Raw genomic sequence first — 23,485 nt, forward strand, 5'->3', positions numbered from 1 at the left:
ATCACAGCAGTATGATTAAGATATAGCTTTGGGTGTTAAGGTTTAGGTTTAATATCATCAGTTACAGGAGTTAGGATATTTATTGATTTCTGTTTCTCTCAGAATTTTTGTAAAAACAGAATATTTTAATCTCAGTTCCTGTTTTTGCTCTAATCAACGCTGATATTTCTTTATATTCCCCAACAGAGATTATTTGTTTCAACTTCTCTTACAAAGTATGGTAAACTCTTTTCAAATTTAGTTTTTCCTATCAATCTCCACTCAGTTTCCCGTAATGACAGATCGAACACATACTTTGTCAGTGACTACATCTTCAGTTCTATTTGTTATGACGCAACAATCTTTGCACATCTGGATTTGTTTTTTACTTCTCCCCTGCACATCCTCTCAAGACAAGCCTCTCTCTGGGCCAATCAGAGACAAGGCATTCCGGAGTTCAATGTGACCCATAGCACTGCCACATGGCTCCCGTCCCTGGATCCACAGCTATCTTGGAGCCACTTGTGCTTCGTCAGTGGTCATCTCGAATGCCCTTTGCCTCGTGGCACCTGCTCCGGCCCTGTGGGTCCCAAGGAGGGACTGGCCTGCAAACCCACTGCATCTCCTCTCAACCGGTTTAAACCTGATTCTCAGTCACAAGCTGACCGGTACTTGAGTTCTGGAAATTGATCTGCTTGCAAACTTCCAGGACAGGCATCCTGTCTGGCCTCAGTGTTGTTGCGGCATCACATTCGGGGAACTTCCTCCCCAGGTCAGCGGTAAGGTCACAGCAGTCTCATGCTGCTGCCGGCTGGCCAGAGAAGGTGGTTCTGGCAGCTGAGGTTGGTTTCTCTCTAGCTCTGAAGAAAGAAATGTTCTTTTCACTGAGTGGAGGCTTGTGCTGACTCATCCCACTATTGATAGTGTCTGCTGTGGCCTTTAGGACTTGGCCCTGGCTCCCTTGGCAGAGCCCTTGTCTGGAGCTTTTGAATATGTGCGCCATGAACGACTTTTCCAAAATTAGTTTAGTAGAAGCAAATACGGACGTATGTAAGCAAAAGACAAACCTGGGCAGCAATAGAAGCCTTTTTATTTTATGTCTGGTCATACGTCTCTCTGACATAGCTGGTGTGTTTTTGAACAAAGCAGTGTTTGAGTGTCCTTATTGAGGCCTTACTGTCACACAAGGGTGTTGGTGGGGGTCCGGGGTCAGAGCCACCGTCTGAAGTGACTGTGACAACACATTGATTGTTGGTGAAAGACACAGAAGAATCGTAAATAGATGCAGAACAACCACAGAGGAATCTTCAGCGGACACATGGCTGCGTTGTTTGTTTACATCCTGTGTCTGCTTCAGTCAGGGGGGTGTTGCTCCCCCACAGAAGAGAGAAGGTAGGAGGGCTCTTTCACAGCTGTGCCTGGAGGCCCATGGAATCATAATGCGGATGTTGTCAGCGCTACTGATGCCGCTGTGAAATAGGATGAGATATCACAGGAGAAAAATGAGACATGGGGGGTTTAATAAGTATGCAAAATGATAAGAATTATGTGCCCGGACTTTTGCAGTCACCCGATCTTGATATTTTGGAAAAGCTCACTTCACAATAAGCATCAAAATACAAAATGAGCGAGTATAATTTAAAAGAATGAGGCCCCGAGCAACTTCAGGGCTCCAGAGACAATGCAAAGTATAATGCTTTTACCCTTTAATTTCTCTACTCTCTGTATGTCACAGTTTGATCCATGTGATAAATCCATAAAAGACAGTGGTGGGCATTCATTCACGAGCACTGGGAGTATTCCCGCTGGCCTGAGGTTTGTTTTGGTTGGACAGGAAAACGTTAACCAGACCAGCAAAGATATAAACAAGCAGGATACGTAGGAGAAAACAGGCTTGTGTTCCAGCAACACCCCCTCATTAATGATAATAATAATCCCCCTTGTTTGATGTGCAGTGGGAGTACTGAGCTGTTGTTTCCAGAAAGCGGTCATGTGATTTACTCTAACCCTCCATCAGCGAGAGAGAAAGAGAAACCACAGGAAACTTGACTTCCCTTTACCACATGTTGTATTGTGTTGTGGTAGCGTCAAGCATCTGCTACAAGAACATCAAATAGATGTAATAATGATAATGATAATAATAATAATGATGCATTTTATTTCTCCAGAGGTTTTGACGCATGCTCAAAGTCACTTTACAGGATTAAGAGAAAGAAAGCGGATAAAAACAGCTCTAAAAATAAAACGCACACATGATCACACATTGAAATAGAAGATAAACACAAAAAACAAACTTTTTAAATTAAGAATGAATCTTTTTTTTTTGTCGTATCAGTTGGCCGGTTAAACTCTAGTTCACTCTGTCATGTGGATACACGTGGACTCAGAGGAACGTGCACACACATATAACCAGGTTACACATGAGAGTAACACACACAATTAGCTGTCTCGTGGATTGCGTGAAGATGTGACCCGTATGGACTGGAGTCAGAGTCCAGGCCGGATTTATTGTCATTGCTGAATTAATGTCACAATGCACCTTCTCATGTGTCACTTTGAGCCTCACACACCATCAGTGAGTCGGTGGTCTGTGTGTGTGTGTGTGTGTGTGTGTGTGTGTGTGTGGTGTGTGTGTCTGTGGGGTGGGGGGGCGCTTGAGTAACCTGTGTTTGTATCTGCTCCTGGCCACTGGACGGCGTGCACGTGAGAAAGTTCAGCAGCTGTTTGACCGGGGCTCGTCACCGCGTCACGTCGCGTCCCTCGCCCCGATTGGTCCGCCCCTGTGCAACTGTGCAGTTGTATAAACTCTGCAGTTTAAAGGAGTTGGCAGAGGGGATCGCATCAGCCTCAGTGGGGGGAAACTCTGCCGAGCGAGGGGAGGAAGACGAACACGAAGAAGAAGAATCAGAAGAGTTAGATAAGAAGAGGAAGAGGAGCAGAGAGCAAAAGGCTGAACCCGTTCCCTGCACACTTGTCTCTCAGAGTGATTTAGAGATGCAGAGCTGCGCCAGGTCCTGGGGGATCTTCTTGGCCAAGAATCCCTGCGCACCGTGCAGGCATCTGAGCGTCAGGAGCCGCGTGGCGGGGAAACTTCAGAGCAGCATCCGAAACTGTGGCGCGTCCTCAGCAGCAGGAGCGAGAGGAGCAGGAGGAGCAGGAGCCGGAGTCCGGGGTGTGAGAACCTCCGCAGCCGCCTCCTCCAGACAGATCGAGAGGATCCTGCCCAGACATGACGACTTCGCCGAGAAACACATCGGCCCAGGTGAGAGGGAGAAGAGAGAAATGCTGGATGCTCTTGGACTCGAGGTAAGATTTCATTTATTCGATTTATTTATTTGATTTTTCTCCCCTGATGAGCAAACACATCTCCGCTGGGAACCACTTTCTCTCCCATCACATCCACAGCCTTTGTTTGTGCGCTTTTTATTCATCCTGCTTTTGTTTTGTTTTGCAGTCGATCGACCAGTTGATCGGGGACACGGTCCCGACGTCCATCCGCATGCAGCGGAGTATGAAAATGGATGATCCACTTTGTAAGTTTTTTTTTAATTTTGTATATATTCACCGGTTCTTGATACAAAACCGCGTCCGTGTTACATATCTTGCCTCCGCCTGGCACACCAGCGCATGGCCCGCCTCGACGCGCTATTGTGCCAAACCTCGATTTTTTTTTTTGTTGTTGTTAAAAACGACAAATCTCATGAAAACGCACGTAAGGAAATAATTTCTCCCAGTGTTGTGCAGCTATCCCCCCAGCCCGCAGCCACCCACGTTAAAAAACAGGCGAGAGAGAGGCTGGAATGTAGGCTGCACCTCTATTGTGCGCCGTGGTGCGCGCTCCCCGGGTTCAGTCTTCCTCTGAACATATTTGGAGTTGTTTTTGCGAAACTCGGCGAGCGGCACCAATCTCCTGCTGGGAAGCCGATGCTCATAGGATGGCAACTGGAGTGTAAAGTTCAGCCCTTAGCTCCGGTCCCAAGTCCAGTTCAATCTGGTTACAGCGTTCACATTACATCACAGCCGAGGGGCTTCCTAATAAGGTGACTGGTGCGTTTTGCATCGGATCTGCCTGCCTGCATGTGTGTGTCTGTGTGTGTGTGTGTGTGTGAGTTGCTTCATATGCATCACACTGCATGTACCGTTCAGCAGATGCACCCTTTCTGCCACTTTATTCTGGCTCATTTCCTACAAAAACAATGAAATTCACAGCAACCTTTACATGCTGGAGACGGAGCAGTGGGTCAGATTTACCAGAACAGGTTTATTCCAGCACACCATGGCAGAGAGGAAGGCAGTAGATGCACTAAATGGCTTTAATAGTTGATATAATCCTCATTTTTAAATCCGCTGCCTCCCTGTCAGCTCTAATCCTTCCGGAACCTGTCTACATAGATAATGAGTGTTTTTGAAATGCAAATATTCTTCTTTTTGCTCCGGGTGAAGCTTATGGTAATTTTTTTTAGAGCAGGGGGAGATGTTGTTTTGATCGTGTGTATGTGCAAAATTCAAAGTGTGCAGCAGGATACGGTTTGACATCAACATCTGAATGATAAGAGCATCCCCTCTGGTATCAGCGGATATCATCACATATTATCACAGTCACAGCAATCCAGCTGTTTATTATGTAGTTGAAGTGCCTCTTGGTATGAAGCACATGACGTAACAGTCTCCAAATCTCTAATATAAATCCTTTATAACGATTCATGACGACAACACAACAGAGAAGAAAACGAAATGGCACTTATCTTTGTTTTCATCATCATTTAAACTGCAGAATATTTTTCTATTAGGTTATTATTTGTGCACAAAAGCAATGAAAGGGTTTTATATCCCTAAATTCCCAAACGGTGATTACAAATGTCTTGTCTAGTTTGACCAAAAGGACAAAACTGAATTGCCAGCGAGGAGCTGAAACCAGGGGGGAAATGAACCTAAGTGATAAGTCAGTCATCAAATAGTTGCTCATTAACTTCACTTTAAAGGATATTTCAGCACTAAATGCTGTTATCTTACACCACTGTCGAAAGCTGCTGATTCATCCGAGCTGAGACTCTCTCGTACATCTAGAAATCAATTCATCCTCAGGTGCCTGTGGCTGTTTTCATACGTCACCTCCAGGCGCTGTGATCCGCCCTGTGTCGGCCCCTCCTCTGACTCTGGCCGCTCTCATAATGCATCAAGCCATGCTGAAGGAACAAACTGGAGGCCGTGCTACTTTTCTGCTTGTTCAGCTTTGGAGGGCTTCAGTTTGCAAAGCGGGCGAGGGATTCTCTCTCCAACAATAGGCCCCCTGGATGGCTCTGAATCAGGCTTTTTTTTTTTGTGTGTTGCCCTGTAGAGCTGAGGGACCATGGGAAAGCAGTCCTCCCCACAGACACAAACTCGCAACACAGACACACAAAAAAGACACACTAATGGGTCACACTAAAACCTGCTGGTAACCCTCCATCGCTATCATTTTTATTCGTCTGGTTCAGTTGAGTGTGCAGCGTTTAGCCCTTTTTGAAGAGGCTGTAGATATCTGCTTGTCGACTGGCTGCGGTCTCTCACCCCACCGAGGACTGGAGGTGTCTTTCTTCTCCCCAAAAAAACGGGACCAGTCGGGGCTCTCGGTTCAGACTGGCGGTATTGTCCATTCCTTGGGGTTGCTAGGCAGCCAGGAAGGCCGGTGGAATCTCAGTGGCTGGTGGAGCACTGGCAGAGCTCCCTCCCAGCAGTGTGGAATGAGGCTAAACCACTAGCCACTGGGGAATAAACCATATGGGAAGAGGCGTTTGCAAGTGACATGGACAGAAATGTGTCCCACGTCTCATCTTCTTTAACTATGAGGTGTTTATTATTCATACAGATGAATGTTTACAGTGTATTCTCAGTCGTGTGTGTGTGTGTGGGGGGGGCTGCTGTGTTGTATTTAGGACACCAACTATGTCAATATCAAATGTCCTTTTATGTTCTCCATTTATTGACATGGTCAGTATCAGTTTTAGCTCAATACTCTGTCATCAAATGTTTTGTTTTATATAAATATTCAACTTAATATATTGTTTGGCAAAGAAATACAGAGATTTCTCTTATAAGAGAGACTAGACTTCCTTGGAAATTCACTCCGACTCAAACAATTCGTCAATGATCCAAATAGATGCTAAATGATTAATTACATCAGCCTGATCTCTACTGGGACCACGTGTCTCCTCTAACTGGTTGCATGCCACACTGATCTTCTTAGTGCTGTCATACAGCCAATGTTTCAACTGAGATACTGGATGCTTTACAAGTCTTTGTCATTCAGGTCTTTCAACATATCTTGTTTGACATAATTAATACATTGTCCTTGTTCAGTGTTGCACAGAAATGTGAATTTAATCCCAGATTATAATCCTGTAGGTGAGATTGGCCACGTTCTTGATTTCATGAGTGAATATTCCGCAAAACTTACACCGTTGTGCCTCAAATGTGTTACAGGTGAGAATGAGATGCTGGACCATTTGCAGAAGATTGCATCCATGAACAAAGTGTACAGGTCCTACATCGGCATGGGCTACTACAACTGCTCCGTGCCTCCGCCCATCCAGAGAAATCTCCTGGAGAATGCAGGCTGGTGAGAAATCAACAGCGATTTAAGCTTATTTATCTTTTTGGCTGCTAATTGAATGCACAACTTTAGCTGGTGCACAGTAACTTGCCCTTAATAGGAAACTGTGTGACTTGAAGTCACTAGTCATGTGAGGTCTGATGACCCAAAGCTCTCCTGCTTTCTGCCAGACAAGATTTTCTTTCACCAAAATGCCAATCAGCAATCCCTGCACACTGTCCGCTCCATGTCCTAGTTTCCACACTGGCTCTGTTTAGACTCATAGTGTGCGTCTTGTTCCCAGGGTAACTCAGTACACACCTTACCAGCCCGAGGTGGCTCAGGGTCGCCTGGAGTCCCTCCTCAACTACCAGACCATGATCTGTGACATCACAGGCATGCCCGTCGCCAACGCCTCCCTGCTGGACGAGGGAACCGCTGCTGCTGAGGCCATGCAGCTCTGCCACAGGTATTCACAAGATGACTGACACAAGTAGTGATGTGGAGAACAAGCTCAGATCAGGGGCTGTAGATTCCAATCTGATTGTTTAAAGATGCTCAACACTTGCAGCAGAAAGAGAAGCTTCAGTCCCTCTGACTATTTGTGGTTACTCCTCACAGACAGAACAAGAGAAGGACTTTCTACATTGACCCACGGTGCCATCCTCAGACTATCGCTGTGGTGCAGACCAGAGCCAAGTATGTACTTCACACCAGATGAAATGAAAAACAAAAAGCTACTACTACACATTCCTGCCAATTTTTTTTCTTAAGCAAAGAACCCTCAAGCTTTGACTGTTCTGTTGCAGCTACATTGGGGTAAAAACAGTTCTGAAGCTGCCTCATGAGATGGACTTCAGTGGAAAGGATGTGAGCGGCGTGCTCTTCCAGTATCCAGACACCGACGGCAGGGTGGAAGACTTCACTGCCCTCGTGGACCGTGCACACAAAGGAGGGGTAGGAGAGAGTTCCTGCAGATATTCTTATGACTTAATATAGCACCGTGCTTGATTTCATATATCCTCCCTCGCCCAGGCCCTGGCCTGCTGTGCCACAGATCTTCTGGCTCTCTGCGTACTGCGTCCTCCTGGAGAGTTTGGAGTGGATATCGCCCTGGGCAGCTCCCAGAGGTTTGGAGTTCCTCTCTGCTATGGCGGTCCGCACGCTGCCTTCTTCGCTGTTAGAGAAAACCTGGTCCGGATGATGCCCGGCAGAATGGTTGGCGTCACCAGGTGAGACTTTACATTCATGTCAAAAAAAACAAAAACAGGGCCTCAAACAATGCAATTCAAAAGTCTGCATATTGAACGGTTTTATTTCATATATATCATTATTACGTTTCAGGGATGCAGCTGGTAAGGAAGTGTACCGGCTTGCTCTGCAGACCAGAGAGCAGCACATCCGCAGAGACAAAGCCACCAGCAACATCTGCACTGCACAGGTATGACCAGGCTTTTAAAGGTTAATCATTTTTTATTTATATAAAAACAAAGTGAAGAAGGAAGTGAAATCATTTGAACCATTATAGGAGAACGTGCGTTTTTACATTTAAGAATCAATTGTGGTACAAAATGTATTGTTTCTTTGTATTTTGATGAATATTTTTTTTTAAGCATCTGATTAAATCCCTGTTCATCCTCCCAGGCTCTGCTGGCCAACATGGCTGCCATGTTTGGTCTGTACCACGGTCCTCAGGGCCTCAAACACATCGCTGAGCGGACACACAATGCTGCACTGATCCTCGCTGAAGGTTAGTTGTTTTCTTTTCTTTGCTTTAAATTAAACTTAAATTAATTCAGTAGCAGGGATGTTTTCTGGGAGTTGATTGGTTGAATATTTAAAGTATTGGGCTATTACTCTGGTGAGGGATGCTATTATTTCAATGTCTGAATATGACACATGGATAAAGACTTTCTTATCCAATTGCACCCTCCATAGATTTCATTATTATTATTTATCTATCGAAAGAATAACACACTCACTGTTTCAGGTCTGAAGAGAGCAGGACACCGGCTACACAGCGACACGTTCTTCGACACCCTGAAGATCAACTGCAGCGTGGCGGCCAAAGACATCTTGGAGCGAGCGGCGCAGCGGCAGATAAACCTGCGAGTCTACACTGAGGGAGTGGTGAGTCCTTGTGTTCAAGCTGCAGAGCAACAGAAACCCCTGCACAATCCCACTACCTTATAACAAAATGACTAAAATGAGTTTGTCAGTGTAAGATTTAAAACGTTCTGATCTCTGCTGTGCTCTCGGCAGTTGGGCGTCTCTCTGGACGAGACGGTGACCGAGAGGGACTTGGACGACTTGCTCTGGGTCTTCGGCTGTGAATCGTCAGCTGTACGTTCATCCACACTTAATGATCACTCTCAACTGACAGTGAAGTGATGGCAGTAATGTTTATCGGGGTTGCCGCTGGCTTTAATTTGAAAATGCTAAATTTCCAGGAGCTGATAGCCGAGAAGATGGGAGAGCGGGTGAAGGGCATCACAGGAAGTCCTTTCAAGAGGACGAGCAAGTACCTCTCACACCAGGTTTTTAACAGGTTAGTGATTTCCACACTAAGGCACAAAGTGTTCCACTACACCGATGATAACGCTGCTCAGACATGTTGTCTTAATGACCCGTTGAGTCATAAATATCAGAACTTTATTGCATAATGTTACATGCAGTGCTAGTAGTTGGATTTGAGGCCCGTCTCTGTTTGCTGCTGGTGTTAAATCTAGTTTGTATGTTGCAAAAACAACAGGTGGATTTCTGCCTAAAGCATTTAAAGTACAATAATTTAAGAAATAAGTTTAAATATCATTCCAAAATCTTTAATTAACCCCCGTTGCCCCATTGTGATCTTTCAAGATCTGGTTTAATTTATCTATACAAAGATTTGCTGTTCCTGGTAGAATTGTTGTTGTTTTCCGTACATTTAAATAAATAATTATTTTCAGCAGCTGCCTTCTCGGCAACTTCTGAAAACCTCTGACAGCAGAATGGGGCGTCTCTTTATCTTATTACTGCCATAAAGTCCGTCCACTATCAGGACTCCTAATGTCTTAAGTCCTCAGGTTACTCTCTTACATAATCATTGTGACAGACGATACTGTGCTAAAGTTGTAGGTATTAAATATCAAGTGAGATTTAAAACCATTTTATTATCAACCACATGTTGTTGAGCTCAGGGTTTGTGGAGACTAGACGTGTGCTCCTCTGGCTGCATGTCTGAGGTCACCGTGATGCTGGATATAAATGTTTTGACTCAACAGACACTTCCCTGATTAATATTGCATCATGGATAAGAATCTAAATATATAAAATGCCTTAAACTTTTGCACACTACTGTTTTCTATAAAAAATTGAATATGTGCAGTACACATATTTGGCATAAGAGAATAAAATGCCTGTTGTTAAATCTTCCTGGTTAATCTTTGTTTGCAGTTATCACTCTGAGACCAACATTGTGCGATACATGAAGCGTCTGGAGAACAAAGACATCTCCTTGGTGCACAGCATGATACCACTGGTCAGTGTTACCTGAGGCTAAACCACACATCCAGATGTGCAAACACCGGTGCTAAAATGTTGTTTTTTGTGTCTTCAGGGCTCCTGCACCATGAAGTTGAATAGTTCATCAGAACTCATGGTGAGTCATTCTGTACATGTGATGATTTGTTACAGCTGTAGAACAAATTGGATTTTCCTCCTCACCTACACTGCTGTCCTCCTCCTCCTCCTCTTCTTCCTCAGCCCATCACCTGGAGGGAGTTTGCCAACATCCACCCGTTTGTGCCTCTGGATCAGGCCGAGGGCTACCAGAAACTTTTCAAGCAGCTGGAGAAGGACCTCTGTGAGGTGACGGGCTACGATAAGATCTCCTTCCAGCCAAACAGGTAAGAGCTCTGACCTTCAGAGGTCTTTACGGAGAAGATGGTTCCACCCACACCCAACAAGAAGAAATCTAGTATCACTATAGACTTGTTTCATTCCTTATGTGGACATGGGACACGTGGAAAGTTTTCAGCCTCTAAGAAAGAGGCTTCCTGAGACATGACCAGTCTAACATATCATATAAGTGATGTGACATGACCCAGAAACTAAAATATGTACTGCTAAATCTCAATAATAAGCGCAAACCAATTTAAATTTGTTCCACCACATACTTGTGTTGAAATCAGACCGGCACCTAAATGCTGCTCTACTCATTGAGACCATGAATTGCAGTGACATTTTAAATGAACTGTAGAAACCTCTTCTGACTGCTTTGGTTTCCACATAGCGCCACCAGCAGGTCAAAAGTTAGATTTGTCCAATTTACGATTAAAATAACTGCAAAACTAATGGAATTACCTTTTTAGCCTCAGCTTCAATGTTCCAAGAAACAAATAGTTTCTTTTTGCTGAAAGTTTTCAGAGAGAAGTTCATTAGATTGTCTGTTAAATAGATTACGTCTGTAGATAATTCACTTTTGTGGCCTTTCTAACCTGTCGTATGTGTGATTTCACTGATGCAAGACCTTGTCACCATTGGCTGAATATGTGATCATCTCATTAATGTGATAAAACACGATTTTACAGTCTGAATTTAACTGAACAGATTGTGTTGCACTCCAGGTCAGTTTTAAAATATGCATAAAAGCTTATTTCAGGTTTCAGCTGACACGGCACACACCTGCATCTGCTGCTTATCACCACTTATCAGAGGCAGTGGGTTTATGAATAGTACACCAGGCCCACAGAGTTATCATGCAGCTTGCTTCTCATCACATCTCCCTCTCCTCTTTTGGTAATGTCTGCAGACTGATCTTTGTACTGTGCTGAGGTAAGGATGTGTGTGTGCGTGTGTGTGACCATGGTGTGTTTGCCTTGCCTTCCAGTGGTGCTCAGGGAGAATACGCTGGCCTGGCCGCCATAAAAGCCTACCTGAACTCAAAGGGGGAGAGCTCGAGAAGTGTAAGTGTGCTGCGGCTGAGATAAGAGTCGTAATTGGACGAAAGTCACGATCGACAAACGTTGTGAATTAAGCTGTTTTCAGACATGGCATTTAGAAAATGTGAAAGAACGCAGCCGTCCCTCTGCATAGAGCATAGAACATATATTCTGCTTTGGAAGCCACATGTTTTTGTTAACAGCCCATTGAAGCCTTAGGAGTTTTTCAAAGATCACATCTTTGTTCTGCGTCTTCAACATGTATGGCACTTTTTTTTTTGTAAATCCAGAGATATCTTTATTCTTCCAGTTTAAAGTTGCATGTTAGAAACATCATCACTTCCTGCTGTGTTCTCACCTGGGCTCAGAAATGTTCTTACTCAGACTTCAGTGCATGTCTGAAAGCAGCTTTTGTGTTATGTTGTCGTTAATACGATTTTAAATACACGTCTTTGATCTAATTCTGTGTTTGATAGAAAAGATTTCAGTCGCCAAAGGATCTGTTCTATGTGCAAATAACCCAAAGGAATGTCACGAATAAAATCATGTTTGCTTAACCTCAGGAAGTGGGAGGGAAACTGATTTACAGGAATCGTTTGACATTTGGGGAAACGGCCACAAATGGATGAATAAGCCAACATCTCTGTCCAACAATTAAATGTGAAGCTACAAGCAGAAAATGTGCCAACTCACTGGAGAGAGCCAGGGTAGCCTAACCAATGCTGAGATATGCTAAGCTAACTTTCCTCCGGCTTCAGCTTCATGTTTTATGCACACAAGTGGTATCGGTCCCCTCATCCAGCTCTCTGCAAGATGCAAATCATTTAATTCAATTAGATTATGTCAAAGCCTTCATTTTAATATATTTTACTAAAGAAGAAAATAAGTTTTATCTATAGAGAGTAAATAGAAAAAGTGGTCTCAGAACTTTATCAGCTCTGATTGTGCTGACATAATGTCTACTGACAGATGCTGATCAATCAAAAGTAGAGTACAACACTGTGTGGATTGTGACCTGCTGACTCGTGCTCTTATCAGCCTGTGCTCCTCACAGTTGGGTTTATTGTTCCCAGGTTACAACAGGTCATCACAGATGAACAGGTCTCAGATACGCTGTTTAGCTGCAGGACGAGATAAGACACTCACTCAGATTAAAGGCGGGCTGACTCAGGTTTTTGGTCTGTGCTGTTAATCGGCCCTTGTTTTTAATAGCTGCCCTCGTAAGGGCCGTCTTAGATAGTGCACTGCTCCCTTGAAATCAAGTCAAGGTCCAAACTCGCAACCGTTTGTGCAAACAAAGGGGCTGAAAAGGCTCCGGTGCCACCATAGGTCGCCTGATTCCAAGATGCCATATTAGGAGGTTTTAAGACAGCTGCAAGTCATGGTGTGACAGGCAATGTTTTCCCAGTCAGTTATTGGTCAAGGTTACCCTACCCACAGTCTCACAACTGGGACGCTTGGACCCAAAATGTCAGATATGCCACCCTAATAAGGGATAAAATCAATTAGTAGCCTGTGGTCTGGTTACACTTTAGAGCCAGTGGCTGAATCAAAATTCCCAAAGTTACTCACACACACTAGGCTCTGAAAACCCAATTTTTTTTCTATTAATAATGAATTAATAATGAATTCCACTGTATAACGGTATATTTAGTTATTAGAGGCCAAACCACCCGTTTTTAAATTTAGAATAAAATATATAAGGCAGCATTAAGATTTAAACGCATAAAGAAATTAATTCTATTTAAATGCACTTTTTTTTTTGTCTGTGATCTGCACCGAGTCCCCACAAAATCCTTTGGCTTTATTTTAAATCATCGTTTATTCTGCAGCCATATCCCGACTGTACCATGTTTTAAAATACAATAGTTTATTTTGTGTTTTCTCTTTGGGTTTATCCAGATATTTGATTTCTGTTCACCCTCTGTTGTCTCTCTCCCTCCAGGTCTGTCTGATACCCAAGTCGGCTCACGGCACCAACCCTGCGAGTGCTCAGATGGCTGGAATGAAGGTTCAGGTGGTGGAGGTGGACAAGGACGGCAACACTGACATGGCACATCTCAAGGCTCTGGTGAGAGTTCTACACAAGATCATCACTTGACCTTTCAACCTTTTGACTTTTTCAACTTTGTTAAATGCCACATTTTGTTATTCAAGAAAGGTTTTTGGGGAGTTCTGCCTTCGTTGTAGAGTTGACAGTGGAGACATTGAAGGTATCAGGGTAGGGAGACAAGGGGGAGGTTTCTTTATCTGGATGTGAACCCCCTGAATTAATAGTGGATTTTAATCTGCGACTTTCACCCCTAAGGTTCTGAGGGTTCTTGTTCCTAATATATTTATTTCTCTTCCCAGGTCGATAAACACAAGGCGAGTCTGGCGGCCATGATGATCACCTACCCCTCCACCTTTGGCGTGTTTGAGGAGCAGATCCGGGACGTGTGTGATCTTATTCATGAGAACGGGGGCCAGGTGTACCTGGACGGTGCCAACATGAACGCCCAGGTGAGAGAACAAACTGCAAAGTAACAGCTCGGATCTCTGAAAGTTAAATAGGACTTGTGATAACGGGAGGCTAACGGGGTAAAGGTTTATAGAGCTGATACAATAAATAGATTCATGGATTAATGGATAACTCTGTGGAAAATTACTTGATTACAAAGCTAATAACGATAATGACTATAGGCTTAACAACTTTAAGATATGGAAATTGTACATTGAATAACAAAAGCACAAACAAAGTAATGAAGCCGAAAAAAAAATGCATAAAAAGGACATGTAGATCGTCCCTTCACTGTATGTCTCTCCTCTGTCATGCTTACATTCTGTCCTATCAATGAAAGCTATAGAGCTCAAAAATACATATTCATTATTTTAATTTCTTCCTTCACTTCCAGGTGGGTTTGTGTCGTCCTGGAGATTACGGCTCAGACGTGTCTCATCTCAACCTCCACAAAACCTTCTGCATCCCTCACGGCGGAGGAGGACCCGGCATGGGGCCGATTGGAGTGTGAGTCCGAATATTCAACTGTTTGGTTTGTGTGTGTGTGTGATATTTAAGATCAGGTGTCTCTTGCATGTTTATACTGTTTAAGCAGGTAGAAACATCCAGCATCCCACTTGGCTATAACTTTTTTTTGTCTGTAACATTTAACGTTCTTGACCAAAGAAGCAACGCTGACCATTAAAGCTTCAGATATATAAATATTCCTTTTGTTTATGACCAGATTCACACTAGATTCAAACCAGTTGAGTGGTGGGATTGGGTTTAATCTTGATAGAACATATCTATTTTCTATTTATCTACTTTGAACCTCAACATGTCCTCATGCAATTATCTCCCCCCCCCATCAGGAAGTCTCACCTCGCCCCCTTCCTGCCGAGCCACCCGGTGGTGGACATGCAGTCAGGCAACGCCAGCAGCTCGCTGGGCACCATCAGCGCCGCCCCCTGGGGCTCCAGTGCCATCCTGCCCATCTCCTGGGCCTACATCAAGGTCAGCTCAGAGGGTAGAACCCCCAGTTGTGTTGGAATCCTGCCTCCTGCGTGTGGTTTGTGTGTTATTGTGAGGTACAGGAGCTAATGTGTGTTGTCAGGGTTTCCTCATCAGCTGGAAGGAAGTGAATGCAGATGAGTTTAGGGAAGTGAAAGAAAGGATCTGTGTCTTATTGACTAAATTGGCAAAAAAACTGTTTCCTGTAATAAGATTTATTTTTATTTTTATGTTCTTGACCTAGATAAAATGATGACGTGTTCGGTTCTTGAACAGAACGGTTCTTATTGAGTCTTTATCCAAATAAGGATTCATTTGTGCATTTCAAGTGAATAATGTTAGAAAAGGTACACGATTGAATGTTTCATCTCTAATAAATAATCAGATGTTAGTGTTCGGCTTAAAGAGACGTTTTGTCACCGTGAATCTGAAACTTTACATCAATTAGAATCATGATATATTAAGTTTAGTCTGATGCTCATGTCAGTGTCAGAAGGGATTGTCACCCCCCCCCCCCTGTGTGTTCAGATGATGGGATCTAAGGGACTGCGTCACGCTACAGAAGTGGCCATCCTCAACGCCAACTACATGGCCAAGAGGCTGGAAGGTCACTACAAGATCCTCTACAGAGGCAGGAAAGGTAAACTGCTGTGGCTTCTCAACTGCAAATCAATTCAAAAAGACTTTAATCAGCGTAGGTCACATTTGAAATACCCTCCCCTCCTTGTCCTTTTGTCCGTCAGGTTTCGTAGCCCACGAGTTCATCCTGGATGTGAGGCCGTTCAAGAAGACGGCAAATATCGAGGCCGTGGATTTGGCCAAGAGGCTGCAGGATTACGGTAAGCTGAGTCAAACGCATTCTTCCTCTAGTGTTGTGTTGGTGCTGCAGTGCTGCTCAGCCGGCACATTGACGTGATGAAGATTATCCTGTCTTTATTTAGCCCTAAAAAAAAATTGAGGCTAAGCGGAAGGAGATTCGTCAAACTGCAAACCATCTTCTTCCTCAAGTTTCTCACTGCTACGTTTTCACTGGCATCCTCTCTGGCCTGTTTATAAGAAAACTAATAAAACCACTTGACTAAATGTTGTAGTTATTAAGGCCAGAAATGGTTAAATCATATTAATCTGTATCTCATATCTATTCTGATCATTTTATCCTCATCCATTTTGGATTCTAAATAACAAAGAGTCATCTGTCTCAGTGACGAGTTTGTCAGATGTTTGTTGAAGTGTAATTTAATGAGAAATGGTTTCAATGGTCCAAAAGCGCTGGTTTCTATACTGCTACCATTACTGCTGTTACTTTCCCTAAATGGGAATCGTACATGAAATCCTTATCGGTTGCTTCACCACTTTCCTGTCATCGGATGATTCAGGCAGACGAAGCACGACGTGACGATTAGTTGACGGGACAGAAACTTTGCTGAATCTGGAAAGATTTAGGGCTCGGTCGGTTTATGAAATCCCTTATTAAGCAAAAAACACTTCTCCTTTGTCATCTCTCTGAGTCCGCTCTGTGTTTCTGGTCCTCCTCACTCCTACTTCTCATTTCATCATCACACAAAAACAACACTTCTACTTTTGCCCTATATTTGTTCCTTCTTGGTTTTACCCTTTTCAGCCAAGGTAAACCTGGTGCTGGTTCAGAGTTGGTTCAACCTTTAAGAACCAGGTTGCTTTTCCACATCTTTCTATACGTCCGATTCCCGAGCAGCATCAATGGTGACTTTGTTATGGCCTCATCGGAGTGTGAGTCCTTGTAGGTTTCACAGACCAACCTCTGTTTTTCTGAGATTGTTGTTTGTGATCTTCTGCAGCTGTCGGTGCTTCTTTCGATGTTCTAGATGCACAGGATTTTGTCACTCTCAGCCTTTTTTTCAAATATAAACGTTTTTTTTACCCTCTTTTTGAATGTTTTCCAGGTTTCCATGCACCCACCATGTCATGGCCGGTGGTTGGAACACTCATGATCGAGCCCACGGAGTCCGAGGACAAGGCCGAGATCGACCGGTACTGCGACGCCCTGCTCGGTATCCGACAGGAGATCGCAGAGATCGAGGAGGGACGGATGGACTCGCGCATCAATCCCCTCAAGGTACGTTACTGGGAGGGTTTCTCTCTTTGTTTGAAGTGGGAAGAAGAATTACACTGGCTGATGTGAAGCTGTGACAGATCCTACTTGAGCTCTGTGTGTGTTTGTGTGTGTGTGTTTGTGTGCAGATGGCCCCTCACTCTCTGGCCTGCATCGCGTCGTCAAACTGGGAGAGACCTTACTCCAGGGAGCTCGCAGCTTTCCCCATGGTGAGTGACCTCGTGGCTCTGCTGCAACTTTCCTGTGTGACGACAGGTGCTTTAGGTTAGAACTCCATGGTCTCCATCGCCCTCTAGTGGTGAGAAGTAAGAGTTGCAATCATGATGGACCCCTGGCTTCTACAGCTCCACCAACGAGGTTATGTTTTCACCGATGTTTGTTTGTAAGCAAGATTACACAAGAACTACCTGACAAAATGTCATGACACTAAGTGGAAGGGTGTTATGGGTCAGGGAGTAACTAGGTACATTTTGGTGCTGATCAGAATCAGGGGGCAGATCCAGGAATTATTTTAACATTGTGAAACTTTGTCTTTCTGACATTTTGACAGTTTTCTTTGGGAAGTTCATCTTAATGAAATACATCAGTGTGTGTAATTCTGCAGCTTGATTTTTAACTAAAGCCAAGTTTTAACACTGTCTTTCTCACCAACTCTTTAAGACTTCATTGTACTTAGTTTAAAAAAAATACTGAATTAGGCATTTTGCCTTTGGGACAGGAAAGTGAAGAGTAGAGATATGGGATGGATGCAGCGCAGAGTCTTGGATTGAGTAAAAAAATAACTTTAAATCCTGTACTACTTTTATTCTCACCATTATCCCTCTTTTCCTACTTTCACAGCCTTTCATTAGGCCCGAGACCAAATTCTGGCCGAGCATCTCCAGGATCGACGACATCTACGGCGACCAGAACCTTGTGTGCACCTGCCCCCCCATGGAGTCCTACGAGTCCCCGTACGAGGAGAACAGAGCGTCCTCGTAGAGGCTCCCTGCGGTCCGGTCCCAATGTCCGGCCAGAGCTCCAAGAACTCAGACTTAGAATTATCTGTGAACATGTGAGAGGGTTCGGGGCTGAAAACGCTACAGTGTGAAGTCCTCTAGCTGAGGCTCATATCTCAGATGGAGTTTAATACAAATATTCTCGATATAGATGTTTGATCAAATTAGGTGAACATAGATCCAAACTGTCGGGCTCTTCATGGGACAACAAGTCTATTTTCTTAGTTTTTCATTTTTATCGCTGTGTGAATTGTTAAATCAAAGCGAGCCAGCAGCAGCAAAACGTCTGAACGAGCCCTCGAAGCACTTTCCCACTACAAACCGTAACAGCCCTGATTCTTATTCTACTTTTTATACATGGGTTTCTATGTGTGAGCTGGATATTGGGACTGGACTTTGTATGATTACGCCCTCTTTTATTGGGGTAATGGAGTTTACCCCCTTCTCGAACTTTAATGGACCAAAGGTGCATCTTCTGAGGCGGCTGGGTAACACACCTCTGAAACACCGAGTAAAGTTAACTTTAAAAAAGGAAAACAAACGCCCTTGGTGCCTGGGATCTGCCGTGTAAAATAGCTGCCTTCACGTTTCCCCCCCATTTGTTTTTCAAAACCCTGATATCAGTTAGTTTCCTTGTTAATAAGCATCTGTAGTATGAACGTGTGTTAATCTGTGTTGTGACATTTGCTCGCTGCATTGAAGATAGAAGTGTTAATTTTAAAAGCAATCATTTTCTAATCTAAAAGTTGTCTGTAGATGAAAAAAATCTGTATTAAACATTTGTGTGTGTGGAGAGGAGGTGGAATCTTTCATTACAGGCAACACTGCCATCCAGTGGTGACTGGAGAGATTTTTCAATTTCGTCACATCTTAACCTTTATACTGAAATGCAATAAAAATAAACTACGTTTCTTTAAAAGTTCACATTTAAAAGGCTTTTATCTGAAACTTTGAAATTTACACTAAGAAGCTGGAACCAGTGTTGTAATAAGACGATAATTAAAAAATGTAAAAGACGCTGGAGGTTAATTACCTCAGCTTTAGCACAAAGTGTGTTTAACCACGTGAAACCAGCTCAAACTAATTTAAGAATTGTTACATAAGTGAACTAATGTACATGCCACAGATTCTTAAAATACACACATCCTCGTACTGGTATCAGTTTCAGAGGACACAGGAAGAGTCACACAGAAGAGACTTTTTAAACCACTAGTGCAGAGATTTAATTCTTAAAGTAACGTTTTATTAACCTGATGGAGAAACATTTAAACGTTAAAACTGAAGTGTGTCAGTTAAGAAAACGTGTGTGTACGACGTCAGCAACTGGTTTGATCTTTCAAAGATCAACCAACAGAGAAACCTGAAACTTTTTTTCAGCTGCACATTTATAAAAAGTTCCATTAAAAGGTCATGGCTTCCTGCTGCATGGACACACGTGTGGTTTACAGCCTTGTTGATCTACAGGAGTCACACAGCTAAAAAGAAAAGTAACAAAACTACAATACTTCAGCTTTTTCCTAAAAATAGTTTACAGATATTTAGCTCAGACCTGTTCTGCTGACGATTTATTAAATTAATGAACGTAATGAACAATAAAAATGCCTGAACAATTCATTCAGAATTAATTTGAGGATAAATAGGAAAAATGAAGAGTATCAAAAGTCCTTGTCATTCTTTTAATAACACTGATATACATGATTTTTTTTTGTCACAGCTCCACTTTTGAAAAACAATTAAAAACAAATAAACCACACGCTGTAACAGACTCATTACTTAAAAAACAGCCACGGAAACATATTTGCCATCCATGATCCTGTTTGAGCAGCATTTGATAAAAAAACAACAGTGCTTTGTAAAGTTAAAGCAATAAGAGACTTTAAACATGCACGACCCTGTTCCTGGATATTTGACTTCAGTAAAAAAATTTTAAAAAAAGGAGCTCGAGGCTGAGCAGCACCGACAGGTTGTTGAGGTACAATTAATTAATTAAATACAGAATATCATCAGCCTCATTTTAAACCGGTCACTTAATGAGCCACATGCAAACTGCAAAGACAGAACAGGAAACTCAGTCCAGCTGTACCTGTGAGCTGAAGTCGTCCCGGTGAAAAATAATGTTGGAGCATCAACATCTCACGGCTAGATTTTAAAATGAGTTAAAAACAGAAAGTGGGCTAAAAAAAATCCGGAGTTGTGAGAACAACAGAATTCTCTGTTCCTCAAGACGCTTCAAGCTCATTCAGGTGAAAATGTCTCACGTTAGAATCCTTTCAAGCTCTCACTTGACCTTTTCTGGGTCCCAGCTCTCCAGCTGACCGTCCGCCTGAAGCACTTCAGCCTCCGCGGCTTTTCTCCTCTGAACCAGGAGGTCGACGAGGACAACAAACACAGCCGATGAAATGAGGCACAGGCCCGAGAGGTAGAAGGCAGCGCTGTAGTCATTGGTCTCATCCACCAGCCAGCCTGGAAGGGAAAAACAAGTCGTTCACACAGGAGGCCAGAGCTGAAGAATAAATGATCAGGTTTACCGGTTCCTTCTGGAAGATGTAGACCTACAGAGACATTTGTTTGAGACCCGTGACCTTTGACCTCGCAGATCTAATCAATTAGTCAGAACATTTTGTTTGAAGTTTGAAAGGATTCTATTTGGGCCTTATTAAGATAATCAGGTTGAATGTTGGTGCCAGAGGTTATGAAATTCCCTTCCTGCCTGTTACTGATCAATCACATTCACAACTACAGCAGGTCACCGTGACCTTGACCGTTGACCCACGAAAATCTAATCAGCTGATTGTTTTGTCCAGGTGACTGTTTGTACCAAATTTGAGGAAATTCTCTCAAAGGTTTCCTGAGATGTTGCGTTCACAAAGGCAAATCTTTAACGGCGCAGCGACTTCTTAACCCTCGGCCACCAAAATCAAATGTGTCCATCTGAAGGTTTGTACCACACTCACACGAGGCTCTAAACACAGACGGCTCACCTGCAGCCGGTGGACCCATGAAGCCACCGATGCTCCTGAAGAGCATCAAAATCCCCAGGCCGCTGTCGAATCCCTCCAGGGTCACGATGTCCACGATGGCGGTGACGTGGATGGCGACCACGCAGCCGAACAGGAAGCCGTAGAGCGAGGTGAAGCACAGGATGGACCAGTAGTTGTGGCTGATCGGCAGCAGCAGGAGCATGACCCCGACGAGCGTCACCACCATGGTGAGCAGCTGCAGGTTCCTCAGCAGCCTCATGTTGGAGACCCACCCACAGATCAGCCTCCCAGCCAGGTCGGCCAGCGCCAGGACCGAGAGGAGCGAGGCGGGCCAGTACTCGTCCATCCCCACGCTGTTGGCGAACGGGACTAGAAAGAGAGGAGGGATGAAAAAACCTGCCGCTGCAAAGATGGAGAACAGGATGTAGAGGATCAGTTCAGGGTTTCTCAGCAGCGAGCACTGGAAGATGGACGTCTTCTTAGCATGTCCCTCTGGAGCGTCTTTGGTTTCTGGGTCTGAGCTCGGAGTCGTCTCCAGAGGCCTCATGAGGGCGCCGCAGACACACAGGTTGAGCTGAAGTCCTCCAACGATGAGCAGGGCGCCCTGCCAGCTGTACATCTCGATGAGCCAGTGGAAGAAGGGGCTGAAGATGACGGCGAAGACGCACTCCCCCGAGCTGGCCACGGCGTAGGCGATAGGACGCCACCGGACGAAGTAGTGGTTCACGATGCTGTTGGCAGGAATCCACGAGAAGGAAATGCCCGTTCCTGGAAACAGACGATGGAGATCTTATTTTTTTTGGTGGTGAAATTAGAGCAGCGACCATAACAGGTCCAAAAGGGCCAGGATGACAGGTTTAACAAGATCAAGAAAAGTCTGATTTCCACAGAAGAATTGAGCAAAGACGAGCAACATGTGCATTCAAGCTGCAGCAAGTGAAACTGAGTGTGCGTCACCTTGCAGGACGCCCATGGTGAGATAGAGCCAGGGAAGACCAAGGTCCAGAGACGCCAGCATCATCCCAGAGGCCGTCAGCAGACCCCCGACTATGATGACCACCCTCTGAGAAAACCTCAAGGTCAGCACACTGGCTATTGGAGCTGAGGAACACATGAAAAACACAAAACTACAAACATCCAGAGTTACAAAAAAACAACGGAGGTCATCGAGCTGAAAGCACATCTTTACCTCCGAGGTGGAACATGGCGATGGTGGTGGAGGTGACCCAGGAGGCCGTGCTGCTCAGGACGCCGAAGTGCCTCTGGATCTCCAAGAAGAAGACGCCGAAGTTCTTGAGGACCGCGGCAGTGAGGCCCATGATGAAGAAGGCGGAGGTGACCACCACCCAGCCGTAGCCACCGTCGGGGGGGGCGGCTCTCCTGGACGTCATGTTCAGTTACTCTGCAGGCTGCTCACCTGCTACGCCCTGAACAGATACAGCTTCATGAAAATGAGAATGCAAACTGCACAGGTGGATTAGCAGCTTCAGGCACAGACAAGTAACTCACTCACTGACAGGAGTCATAAAGTGACATAACACCAAACCTCGAGTCCCCTGAACACACCAGAAGAACTATTACCTGAGAAATGTGTGAAAATGTTTAAATGTGCAATATTAGAGAAAGTGACATGGATGAGAATTCATGTTTCAGAATAAAATATGTACTATTTAAAAGTGTTTTAATTCCTTTTTTACCAACCTTTTTAAAACCTGAAGATACAGGATAAGTTATATTATAGATATGTAAATCATTTTAGGTTTAAGTCACGATTTAGGCTGAATTTTAAGTTATCGAAAAAGATCAGCTTTGAACTTTAACAGAATAAATTAAGACATAATTTTGAAAGAAACTTCTTGGGTAGAATCGACAGTCCGTAACTTACCAATGTTAAGTTTAAGTTATCTAACAATTTTTAGTTAGTAACATTTTCTTTTGCCTTGAAGTTAGAGCAGCTCTCCACTAGAGGGCGCAGCTCCCTCGGTAAAATATGTGCTTTATTTATAATAACAGGTGTTTTTAGTCAATTGGAATCTTACCGCAGTACTTTTACCTGTAACATCGTGTTTTTAGCAACATGTTGGTTGTTTTTATTGAAGTACAGGATGTGGAAAGTCTCGTTAAACGGTTTCTCCTCCAAATTAAAAACGTCGCTTGAAAGATTAACTCAATCCCACAACCTGTCAGACTCACGTGCTGTGTGTTGTTACTCGTCCTGTTCCGGATGTCCTGAGACAAACATGATTCCGCACGTGCTGCAGAGAAACCGTCAGAAGCTGGAACTTCTCTCTCGTCCGGATTCATCGGTTTCCTGCACGTTTCTGACTCCGCTGCACGTTTTCTTCATTTTCTACAAACGCTCCTGAACAAGCGGGACTTCTCCGAGCAGCTGGGAACCATTAAAGCTGTAATGAAGCACGCGCTCATTGGTCAAGCCCCAGTCCGGCCTTCA

At 44.1% G+C, this 23,485-nt stretch overlaps 2 protein-coding genes across 2 annotated transcripts; one reads left to right on the forward strand and one right to left on the reverse strand.

Moving 5' to 3' along the window:
• Nucleotides 1-2,759: 2,759 nt before the first annotated feature.
• On the forward strand, nucleotides 2,760-18,830 carry gldc (glycine dehydrogenase (decarboxylating)). Its single transcript, XM_053420757.1, has 25 exons — nucleotides 2,760-3,285; nucleotides 3,434-3,512; nucleotides 6,442-6,577; nucleotides 6,855-7,019; nucleotides 7,172-7,249; nucleotides 7,360-7,507; nucleotides 7,586-7,782; nucleotides 7,895-7,991; nucleotides 8,195-8,300; nucleotides 8,541-8,680; nucleotides 8,813-8,893; nucleotides 9,001-9,098; nucleotides 9,986-10,070; nucleotides 10,149-10,190; nucleotides 10,295-10,437; nucleotides 11,421-11,496; nucleotides 13,418-13,543; nucleotides 13,825-13,974; nucleotides 14,367-14,479; nucleotides 14,824-14,965; nucleotides 15,491-15,602; nucleotides 15,706-15,801; nucleotides 16,885-17,057; nucleotides 17,183-17,263; nucleotides 17,895-18,830. The coding sequence occupies exons 1-25, from the start codon at nucleotides 2,974-2,976 to the stop codon at nucleotides 18,033-18,035; spliced, it is 3,117 nt and encodes a 1,038-aa protein (XP_053276732.1). The 5' UTR covers nucleotides 2,760-2,973; the 3' UTR covers nucleotides 18,036-18,830.
• An 883-nt stretch (nucleotides 18,831-19,713) lies between these two features.
• zgc:114041 (uncharacterized protein LOC574425 homolog) lies at nucleotides 19,714-23,470 on the reverse strand. The gene is made up of 5 exons (XM_053420758.1): nucleotides 23,227-23,470; nucleotides 22,223-22,460; nucleotides 21,991-22,134; nucleotides 21,034-21,801; nucleotides 19,714-20,515 (listed from the first exon to the last, which is right to left on the reverse strand). The coding sequence occupies exons 2-5, from the start codon at nucleotides 22,422-22,424 to the stop codon at nucleotides 20,331-20,333; spliced, it is 1,299 nt and encodes a 432-aa protein (XP_053276733.1). The 5' UTR covers nucleotides 22,425-22,460; nucleotides 23,227-23,470; the 3' UTR covers nucleotides 19,714-20,330.
• Between the last annotated feature and the right edge of the window lie 15 nt (nucleotides 23,471-23,485).

The sequence above is a fragment of the Pleuronectes platessa genome, chromosome 4, assembly GCF_947347685.1.
Source record: "Pleuronectes platessa chromosome 4, fPlePla1.1, whole genome shotgun sequence".
In the NCBI taxonomy this organism is placed as follows: Eukaryota; Metazoa; Chordata; class Actinopteri; order Pleuronectiformes; family Pleuronectidae; genus Pleuronectes; species Pleuronectes platessa.

Coding starts and splice junctions, on each gene's coding strand:
- gldc (XM_053420757.1), top strand. CDS start 2,974: ATGCAGAGCTGCGCCAGGTCCTGGGGGATCTTCTTGGCCAAGAATCCC. Junction 8,301..8,540: donor TGCACTGATCCTCGCTGAAG/GTTAGTTGTTTT, acceptor TCACTGTTTCAG/GTCTGAAGAGAGCAGGACAC. Junction 10,438..11,420: donor ATCTCCTTCCAGCCAAACAG/GTAAGAGCTCTG, acceptor CTTGCCTTCCAG/TGGTGCTCAGGGAGAATACG.
- zgc:114041 (XM_053420758.1), bottom strand. CDS start 22,424: ATGACGTCCAGGAGAGCCGCCCCCCCCGACGGTGGCTACGGCTGGGTG. Junction 22,135..22,222: donor CGCCATGTTCCACCTCGGAG/GTAAAGATGTGC, acceptor TGTGTTCCTCAG/CTCCAATAGCCAGTGTGCTG. Junction 20,516..21,033: donor CATGGGTCCACCGGCTGCAG/GTGAGCCGTCTG, acceptor TTTCCCTTCCAG/GCTGGCTGGTGGATGAGACC.